Source organism: Dromaius novaehollandiae, chromosome 7 (assembly GCF_036370855.1).
Source record: "Dromaius novaehollandiae isolate bDroNov1 chromosome 7, bDroNov1.hap1, whole genome shotgun sequence".
NCBI classification, from domain to species: domain Eukaryota; kingdom Metazoa; phylum Chordata; class Aves; order Casuariiformes; family Dromaiidae; genus Dromaius; species Dromaius novaehollandiae.
In genome coordinates, this window is record NC_088104.1 from 43,954,940 (window position 1) to 43,965,438 (window position 10,499).

Sequence of the window (10,499 nt, forward strand, 5' to 3'; positions counted from 1 at the left end):
GGCGGAGCTCGTCCTCCTGGCTCAGAAAATACTGACTCTGTCTTTGTAAGTGGAGGACCTCCTTCCACAGGGCCCCTTTTTCTTTCTTAGAAGGGCTGAGGGCTGTTTGGGTGCTTCTGCCCACCTGGTGAGGGGGGCCCACAGGCATGCTGTGTGGCTGCTGCCTGGGCTCGTAGGTGGTGGGTGCCAGGGCCTCGGCTCTGGCTGCCCAGAACAGGTGTGTGTCACTACGCCAGGGTGGGCATGGCGGCCAGGGCTGGCCCTGGAAAGGGGCTGTGCCCCCGTGACAGCACAGAGGACAAGTCACAAAGGCAGGGGGCTGTCACCAGGGCACCCACAGGCATTGGCCCCGCAGCACTGCTGGGTTCACAGCAGTATGGCCTGGGCCAGCCCGGGCTGCGGCAGCCTCTGCAGGGTGAGTGCAGCAGTGGGGCAACACTGGACGGGACGAGGGCCGGGGCACCAATGCCAGCTCCCTCCCGGAGGTTTCCAGCGCTGCAGCAAGGGCTGAGCCATGCAGAGCAGCGCGTTGGGTCAGGGATGTTGGCACCCTGAGCGCTGGAGGCAGAGGTGCCTGGGGCTCCCAGTGAGCCCGGGTGCCCAGAGACGTGTTGGGGATGCGCCGGGCACTCGCAGCTCTGCGGGCCGCTGCTCCCTTGGCGGGGGGGCGGGGGGGCACGGGCCTCAGGACTCCCCATTCTGGTGGCACTTGCTCTTTCTGCACCCCTGCCCCCGGGGCAAAGCCTGGCCAGGGTGCTGGGCCTCAGGGGAGGGTTGGCAGGATGGGCCGGCCCCACAGTGTCGGCGTCTAGGCCCTGCGTCCCCTTGGAGCCTGCAGGCACCAGGGCCCAAGCGCTTTCCCTGGCGTGGCCCGGGGTCCCTGCTCAGGCAGCGCTCACAAATCCCAGCCTTGCTGCCTCCAAGCTCCCTCGCCCCCTCTCCCATCTTGCCCCTTTGTGCCTGCAGCTCCCGCCACCAATCCGCAAGCTCTCTCCCAGCTGGCCTGGCTCACCTGCTTCTCTCCCATCTCCTCTAGGTAGGCTATGGCTGGGGGTCTTGCGCTCCTCCTCGCCATGCTGGGCATTGTCCTGCAGCCGCTGAAGGTCAGTGACCACATGGATGTGGCCATGGAGCAGTGGATGCAGCAGCGCAAGGAGCAGGAGGTGGAGCTGATGACTCGGCTGCAGCAGGAGTTTGCGGAGATGATGCAGGAGCCGCAGAGCGGACTTTTCAGGAGAGATGTGGTCTTCGCCACCTGGGACCTGTGGCAGTTTGGGGCCTTTGCTGGAGGCCTTGTGCTGCTCTTTGGGCTCTTCTGGATGGCCATGGAGCAGGACTTTGATGAGTGTGACAGCAGCAGTGGCCTGAGCTCCTCCAGCAGCGAAGAGGAGGGGGAAGGCGAGGAGCAGGAGGCTGTGGGTGCTGTGCACTGGCTCTCTCCTGAACAGCAGCTGGACTGCCCAGGCAGGAGGGCCCTAGAGACCTTCTACCAGCAGCACCTCTGGGGGCCAGTGCAGGACGTGGCCCACACATGCAAGGTGGTGGAGGAGCTGGCGGGCAACCTCCTCCATGCCTGCCAGATGCTCTCTTTGACAACTTTCCTGCCGCGGCTGGAATGGTGCATCGGTGTGGGCAGCGTTTTTGAAGGCTGGAGATACCACAGGCAGGACACTGTCTACAGGCTGCTCGTGCTCCTGAAGCCACCACCCGGGCACTCCTTCCGCCTGAAGCTGGGCACTGGCGGGGAGCTGCCGGCGAGGCATGGTCGCGTCCATGTGAAGCTGGAGTGCATGTGCGAGAGGGAGCAGCTGCTGGGGGACGTGCTGTGCTTCCGGCACCACTCCCAGATCCGAGTGCGCAGGTATCAGCGCCCCGGGCTCCTACACACCCTGTGCACTGGCTTCTACCTGGATGTGGAGAAAACCGCCCGCTGGTTCCAGCTCTTTGTAAGAAATGCCTGGGACATGATTGCTGCGGAACAAAACTGCCAGCTGACAGTGCTGCCTTCCTCCCATTCCTGCAAGCTCCAGCTCACATGTGACTCTGGGAGAACCATGCACACTGAGATAATGCTGGGGGTGCAGCAAGACAACTCGGGGCTCTTCATGGGCAGCCAGGAGGCAGAGGCCGGCCTCAGCAGCAGCACAACTTGGCTGGAGAGCTGTGCCCTGCAAGAGCTGCTGTTCTTCAGATTCATGGCCAGGCAGGCCCCCCAGGGCAGCTGCCACCTAACGTGTCTGCAGCTCCTCACCTACCTCCTGGAGGACTCGGTGCTTTCCTCTGTCCACCTGAAAACAGTCGCCATGCACCTCCTGACACTGCTTCCCCCATCAGCGTGGTGCCCAGAGCATCTCCTGGAGCGGCTGAGGGATGTCCTGCGCTACCTGCACCGCTGCCTGGAGGAGAAACAGCTTCACCACTTCCTCCTAGGCAACAAGAGGGTGCCCAGGGAGGTCCCCCTGCCAGCGGCCTTCCAAACGGCCAGCCCGCTCAACCTCTTCCAGCGCCTGGCGCAGCAGCCCGACGCCCACGCCCAGGCGCTGCGCGAGTTCACCGAGCTGCAGGATCGGCTCAGGAGCCTGTTAGACTGACGCCAAAAGACGGCTCTGCAAATGGAGCAAAAGCACACTTTGCGGATCCTCACCCGATCCCACTGAAGACGCCGTTGACAGGAGGCGTGCGACAGAGGCACCTGTGATCACCTGCGCAGAGACTGCCCATCCTTTTGGAGAGATTCAGTTCCCCACGGGAGCACTGCCCTATGCACACACCCCAATAAAGTTGCCTCTTCTCACAAGCCCTCTGTCTGTGGCTGCCTCCGCCTGGGCAACGCTGTGTGGGCAACGCAGGCCCCATCCCGCCACATGCACATCCCAGGGATACACACCCAAGATTGCCTCGTGTCTGGGAGATGACCAGAAATCACAAACACTAGCACACGCCAGACTGCCCTATTTCCCCCAATCCCAGGAAGCTAGCTGACAGTAGCAAGGGTGCCTGCCGCACAGATGACATTTGGGAGGTGCATCAGATGTACGGCTGTCACGCTGAACAGGCACAAAATAGGGCACCTGCGCCAGCGTTCGCACGGCCAGCAAGGTTAAAGCTTTGGCGATGGCCTGCACTCAAAGCAGGCACGCACGCCGTGCATGCCACGTGTCTGGGAAGTGCTGGCCGGCCTCATTGCAGCCGTGCGACACAACAGGTGCACGGATATGTGTATTTGGGACACCTGCGGCAGAAATACAGCCCTTGTGTGCTGCGGAAGACTCACAAGCTGTTTCATAACTATCACCTCAAAAGAGCTGCACGTGCCCGAGTGCTGGAGAAAGCCGGGCTGGTGTCCCGCACGCACTCAGTGCCTTGGCTTGCTCAGCGAGCTAACAGGAGTCGTACCACAGCTGCCCTACGTCCATCAGCTAGGGTCTGTGGGGTTTAGGGGCTCTCGGGGGGGCTGTGCTCTTACGACACCTGCTCTTGCCTCTTCCTGTAGCAGGCCCGGCAGGGCCCAGTTTGTGCTAGCCGTCGTTCCCAGCACAGGCCCTTGGCTGGCAATAAGCAACACCACCCCAGCCACTCCCAAAGGCACAGCAAGACGCCATTGCTAGCCACCAGCACAAGTGCAGGGGGCAGCAACAGGCACAATCAGTCACTGCCCATCTGCCAAAGCTGCCCCGGCCCTGCTTACACTGCCAATGTGCTTTCCAGAGCAGTGGCCACCTTCACAAGCTGCTCACATTGACAAGCCGCACGGAGCAGCACCACGGCTGGGGCCAAGGAGAGGGCAGGCCGGAGCGCTGACGCCTGTGCCCATGCCCAGTTGCTCCAGCTCCGCGGCAAGAACATCCCACCCGACTGAGGCCCAGCTGCGGCAGCTGCAAAGGCCGAGGCTCCCGGGCAGCAATGAGGCCACACAGAGAGCAAGGACCAGGGAGACAGCCAGGGTTCAGCATCGACCAGGCATTTGTCCTCAGGGGGAACCAGGCAGAGCGCTGCCTCTCACCCTCAACCAAGCTCACCCAGGGGCATGGGGCGGCCACAGGCACCTGCCGCTAGTGGATGGCAATGTCATCAGCCCCACGTCACTCTCACCCAAGGCTGGATGTCACCAGCCCTGTCCCCCAGCAGGCAGGGAAGGTGCAGGCTGTGCTAGGGAGGGCCCTGAGCCACATTTTTAACCCTGCTGCTCCCACTGCTGTGCCCACTGGGGGGTCAGTCTCCCCAGCAGGACGGCGGGCCTCAGCCCCACCTGCTTTGCTCAATGCTCAAAAGGCCTTTGCAAGAAGGAGCTAGGCCTGGCGGGGGGCATTGCCCAGATGCACTCAGCAGCCCTGGCATTTGCGGCAGCACCGCAGGGGACTTTGCTGCTTTAGCGACAGAACGGGGAGCAGGGCCCCAGCCCAGCTGGTCCCAAAAGGGGGCCCCAGCCGGCAGCTCGACGGGAGGCCAAGGGGCAAAACACCAGCTATCCCACAGCAGCAAGGACCTAGGAGAACAAAAGGCATGTTTTACTGCAGAACCCCCAGCAACACAACCTCCAGGCACCGCTCTGCTACCAGCACTGCGGCTCACACCCGTTTGCCCAGAGACCACAGGGCACTCGCAGAAACACTCCTCCTGCCACATGAGAGCTCTAGGGCAGGATACAGACCCCAGCTCTCACCAGCACCTTCAGCAAACGGGGACAGCTTGCCCACAGACTCGCGGGCATGCACAGCACAAGAGCAGTCCTGAGGGCTAACCCACCCTGCCTTTCGCTGGGCTCCTGCTTCTTCCAGCCTGGCAGCCTTTCCCACGGGCACAGCGCGCTCCAGCCGCTGCCTCTGCAGCGCCAGCAGCCTGTGCCCATAGCTCAGACCCCAAAACAGCCCCCCACCCACCACCTCACTCACAGGGGCCTTGCAGATACCCCCACGATTCCTGTGCCTCCAGCATGCAGCAAGCACAAGCACCCCTCCTCTTAGGCTGCACGCGCCACAAGCACCCCTCCGGGAACAGGGTGCTCAGACCCCAACGCCAGGGCAGGCTTGAGCTTTGCTCACTCCTCTCTTCGGGGCACTCACCCGACATCTCCTCCCACACCTGCCTCCTCCCTTGCTCCCCATCCTGGGCACGCCTGTGCTCCTCACCGGGGGCTTCTGGCACTTCAGCGCAACGAAACCGCATCACCTGGGCTGTGCTGAAACAAAGCCCAACAGGAGAAAAGGAGGGCAAGAGAGAGCAAGAGCAACACAACTCCCTCTCCAGCACCCCAAGCGCCAGGCCGGGCTCCTCCCCTGCAAACTCCAACCTAACAGGCGCAGCCTGGGACCTGCCTCGCTGCTTTAGAGGCGCCACGGACCCCAGCACCTCCCCAAAATGACCTGCCTGGCAGCAGTCAGAAGGCAGCAGCAGGCTAGATGCTCTCACATCCAGCATCACCCCAACAGCGCTAACACACACGGCTACCGCCAAGCACCAACCGCAGCGTCACCCTCCCCACGCAAGGCCCAGGGTCACGGCAGGCGGTTGGGCAGCCCCCGCATGGCCACGACCCCTGCCAGGGGCACCCCAGAGCTCACAAGGGCACCGGAGGCACCGAGGGGCCAGACGTGCCGCCTCCCTCCTGCTCACCCGCCTGGCCCCGAGGCCACCCAGCCAACGCCATCACAGAGCCCCATGCTGCAGGGGCGGCTGCCTCGCAGCACGGCAGCGTCGGGCCACTGCTCCCACCCGGCTGCTCCCGAGCTGCCGCCTCGCCTCGCCTCGCCTCGCCTCGCCTCGCCTCGCCTCGCCCACCCGCCGCTCCGGGCTCCGCGCTGCCCCCGCCGGCAGGCGCCTCCTGCCCCGCCCCCGCCGCCCCAGCACCGGCCCCGCGCTGCCCCCGCCCCCGCGCCCGCGCCTGCGCCTGCGCCGCACGCGGCCCGGCGGCCCCGCCCACCACGTGCCCGCGCGCCGCGGCGGCTCCCCCCATTGGCTGCGGCGCTGGACCGCGAGGGGCGGGGCGCGGCCGTTGGGGCGGGCTGCAACCGGCTGGGCCCGGTCCCGGGGGGTCTGGCCGCTGCGGCTCGGGGCCCGCTGCAGCCGCGCTGTTCAAACGCCGCCGTTTGTGCTCGAGTCGGCGGCTGCGCGGCACCGTTTGCCTCCTTCAGCTCCCCAGTGTGGTGGCTTCAGCTTTCCCTCCAGGGCAGGGACAGAAAATGCAGCTGCGCTGGCCTCTGTGCGCTTCCGAAGAGAACTGCTGGCTGTAGCAGGGGGCTGAGCAGCCTCCCTGCAGCCATGCCAGCCCCTGGGCTCTGCTGCTTGGCAGCGCGCCCACTCCAGAAGGCCGAGAAACCAGCCGCACCTCTCGTTGTGCCACAGCGCGAGGAGCAGCCCCAGCCCTGGGGGCTGGGCTCAGCGATGGCACTGCCCGGGCACAGGAGCGACAGCCTTCTCCCAGGGCAGCTCGTCACCAGCAGAGCACCCAAGTCAGCGACTGCCCAGAGGTGCAGCAGCTGCTGCCTCCAGCCCTCAGCTGCCATCCTCCCACTGCCCCACTGCTGGCTCCAGCCCCAGGCTTGAAGCCTTCACACGCCTTTTCTCTCCCTCTTCTCTCGCTTTCTTCTTTCTTTTTCTTTGGTGGGCGGGGGAAGAAGACATACAAGCCCTGGGAAGAGAAATCCGTTTCTCCCCTCCACAGCCCCAGGCCCTGCACCTACGGAGCTGATGTAGTTGGACACTGGCAGCCCTCCTCTTCCTCCAGTTCTCTTTGGGGGAGTTTGGGGAACAAGTGCCCTTGCTGGGGCAGTGCCTGGTTCAAGAGGTATGGTGGGCGCTGCCTCACAAGTGCAGCCATAGAGGCCTGGCCATGACTGCCACCTCGGTGTCTGGGGCAGGAGAGATGTCAAGGGGATCGCATGGCCTGCTGGTGGCATCATGAGCTCCCCAGGGCCATGGGGGCTGGGGCTGTGCATACAGTTTGTGCCAGCCCTGCAGCGTCAGCCCCGACACCTGGTTTCCCTCTCCTTTTGCCTGAGGATCTGTACACTGGAGATGGCTGTGGCACGTGCCAACTCTGGGCAAAGCCTGCAAAGTCTGAGAGACAGGAATTGGGAGGGAGAAAACATTCCTGCAGGTGGGCTGGGAAAGGTCATTAGCACCTGGAGGAGAGACTTCATTGTTAAAGAATAGCGCACTGAAACTGTCTAGAGGTAGCCGCTTAGCGCAACTTGTATGGAACTTGCTTGGCATGGGTGGCTGAATTTGCTGGGGCCTTGGGCCGCACTTAGATAAAATAATGAACTTTTCCTTAGTCCAGTAAGAAAAGGGCCTCGGAGCTGGTTCAAGCTGGGAGGGTGGGGAGGTTGCAGGCAGTCCGCGTTCCTGCGTCTCACACTGGGAAAGGGAGGGTGTCTGCAGGAATGCGTCTCGCACTCTGAGGGGGAGGGTGTCAAGGCTTTGGAGTGGGACCAGTGCAGGGCGTTGGGACCTTGGGGGACGGGGCCTTGGCTCGCTGCTGGGACAGTGTTGATTGTTGTGGTTTGGAATCGCCTCCTCCTCAGGACCTTAAGGCACAACAGTAAGACCCAACAAAAACAGAGGTACAACCGTCATCAGAGACCGCAAAAAAACAAAAATAAGGAGAAAGACAGCTTACCTCAGAATGACGATGAGAGCCAATGAGGAGCAGGAGACCCCAGACCAAAAAATTACTATTGGTCTAACTACCACGTGAGGGGTGGGAAATGTAAGTTGAAAAAACTATAATTGCCCAGGATTTGAGGCACCCACCTCGAGCTGTAATTACTGCACGTGCGTCATTAAAATTTAATTATTTAATTTGTTTTGATTTGGCTGTGAAATTTTCTGCGGGAACCTAGGGTCGGGCCCCGTTATGGTGGCCGACAAGCCTAATTTCCATAACATTCATCCAGTTTGCTGGCAGAGCACTTCATAGCTATTGCAGCTGCACCTGCCCAGGCAGGCTGTCCCCAGGGCACCTGAGGGTGTTTGGCCCATGTGCTGGCAATGACAGGGTGGGGTCTTCCCCACTTCTTCCCCACCAGCCCAGCTGATAGGCTGCTGCCCTCGCTCACCCTTGCAGATGTCCTCCAGCTTCTCCTCGCCCTAGTGCTTCATGTGCTGCCTGATGAGCCCTAGGCACACACACAGCCCCTCACAGATCTTGCTCCCCAGCCCACCCCAAGCAGCCCAGCTCCCCCCAGGCCCTGCCCACCTTACCAGGCGCCCTCCAAAGTGCCATGTTACCCAGCATCCCCTGCCCAGCCACACACTGCTGGTACAGGTTCAGCAAGCTGCCTCCTCCTCACCGTGCCTGCTGTGTCGCACAACAGGATGAGGCCTCTGAGCACCGGCCCTCACATCACCCAGCAGTCACTCCGCAGATACCTCACAAGATACCCACTGCCCATCCTGCCCTCATCGCTGGGCCAGTGCCCCCTCCACCAGGCCTGCTGGCGGTCCCCTCTCCCCTCATCTCCAGCGACTCCGCCAGTTCCCATTTGCAGAGCAAAAGCTCCTCCCGTAACAAGGCATTGGAGCTGGCTGCTGCGCAGAGGGTGCAGACGCAGGCCAGAAACCACAGCTTCTCGGCCCCTTCCTCATACCAGCAGCAGAGGGACAAAGAGAGCGCGTGAGAGGGCCAGGGGCAGGGCCAGCAGGACCAGAGCACTGCAGGGCCTGCAGCGACAGTGGGGCGCCTGCACGGGAGCAGCCCTCCACAGCCAGCAGCCCTCCGGGGGCTTCTGAGCGTGGCGCAGCCCGAGGGACCCACCGGCAGAGGCGGGCACAGCCCCGAGGGAAATGGCGACACTCACCTCCCCTCGGCATATGAAGAAGGCGCCCACATACTGCAGGGCTTCCGCCTCCTCTCTGGAGAGCAGGCAGAGCTACAGGGCTGGCAGCGAGAGGAGAGGAGCCAGCCGAGCCCTGTGCTCCACCGCACGCCTGCGGCCACGCACACAGGCAGCCCTGGGCTGGGCACCTGCACCGGGACACGGACACCGCGGCTCCCTGGGCTCGCCAGGCCACTTGGTGGCAACGTTTGCGGCTGTAGCAGATTAACTTGGCTGCCTGTTTGGGGGCTTTGTAGAGAGGAGAGGCAGGCCAGGAGAGCAGCTGCTTCTGGCAGCTCTTTGCAAATGACATCCTTCCCCTGGCCACAGATGGCTTTTGCATTGGGCCAGGAGATGGGGGAAGAGAGCAGCGTCCAGGGATGAGGGCTGCAGCACCCCAGCTTTGTCGTAGCTTTCAGTTTCTTGCCGGAAGGGGGATCCCAGCAGACTATGCTGTGCTTTGCAATGAGGGGAGCTACTGGGCATCTTGGTGCACGGGAGGCCAACGTCACCGTAACTCTTTAGGGCCCCCTCTCGTTGCCTCGTGTTGTGGCTGTGAGTCTGTACAGCTGCTTGCGCTGAAACTTCAGCTCGCTTCGAAGGCATAATGCTAAACCTCCTGCAGCAATAACTGGCTTGTTGCCAGTAAATAGTCACCAGGGCTAGATAAGGAGTTTGCTTTTGGACCACATTTCTGGCGTTTTTGCTTCTGAGTGCGGCATTCAAGCAGTTACGTGCTGTGGCTGGACAAATAGCAAGGGCTGCAGGCTGCCGTGAATCAGCCTTGTGACACAAACTGCGCTTTGCCCCAGTCAGTTTGGCCAGGTTTGGTTTTGGCCCTGTGAGAAACTGCCGGCTGCCCCAGACACTGTCAGGTGTGACCCCGAGTCTGATCTGGTGCTGTCAGGTCTCACAGTCTCCACGCCGACGTTTCCCTGCGGGCTTTACTCTTCCCAGAGCAGCTCTTACTGCTCAGCCACCTGCGCCCCCCGAGTGGCAGTGCTCACAGGGGGGCAGCCGCTTGCTGATGGCGGACACCAGCCACTCTGGCTGCTGCTGCTTCTGGCCCCCCAAGTGGTGCTCAGGGGCTCCCGGGGGCTGCGGCCCTGCTCAGAGTTCAGGGCCCAGGGCCACGGGCTGGGGAGAGCAGGCAGCGGGGACCTTCTGCAGCCAAAGAGCCAAGAGCCCGCAGCGTGACTTTGCAGGCGGGAAGGCACATGGCTCCCCCTGCTCTCCCAGCGCAGCCGCCTCGCAAAGCACATGGACGGCAGTGCTCGCAGTGGCCCCTGCCATCTCTGGATGGCTGGAGCCTCTAATACGTGTGCTGAGCTCTGGGCCCTGCTGCGCTGGTGCCTGCATGGGCAAATCCTGCGGGGCCTACCAGAGCATCCCAGCAGCCTGCTAACTCCTGGGCTCAGCCACACCAGGGGAAGCCAGCGCCAGCGAGGGGCCAGCTCCGGGCCCTTCCTCATGCAGAAGAGGTCATGGCTTTGCAGGGCAGAACCCTGTCAAGACTGCTGCCATTCCTGACCCTGCTGTCAGGGGAAACGGGGTGCTTCTCTGACTGCTGGGAAGGGGGGTATGTTGTGGCTGCCCTAGACTGCTGGAGAGCGTGTGTGCCCTCCCCCTCCCAGGGTGACCCCGATTCCTTCAGGACCGGAGTTTTCTACCCATTCCTTTGCC

At 62.8% G+C, this 10,499-nt stretch overlaps 1 protein-coding gene across 1 annotated transcript; it reads left to right on the forward strand.

Annotated features, from left to right (window-relative positions):
* The first annotated feature begins 1,043 nt into the window (after window positions 1-1,043).
* Window positions 1,044-2,591, forward strand: LOC135328936 (inositol 1,4,5-trisphosphate receptor-interacting protein-like 1). The gene has a single exon (XM_064515515.1). It carries the CDS (start codon window positions 1,044-1,046, stop codon window positions 2,589-2,591), a length of 1,548 nt encoding a protein of 515 aa, XP_064371585.1.
* The last annotated feature ends 7,908 nt before the right edge of the window (window positions 2,592-10,499 follow it).

Excerpts from the sequence above, each read along its gene's own strand:
- LOC135328936 (XM_064515515.1), top strand. The coding sequence starts at position 1,044 with ATGGCTGGGGGTCTTGCGCTCCTCCTCGCCATGCTGGGCATTGTCCTG.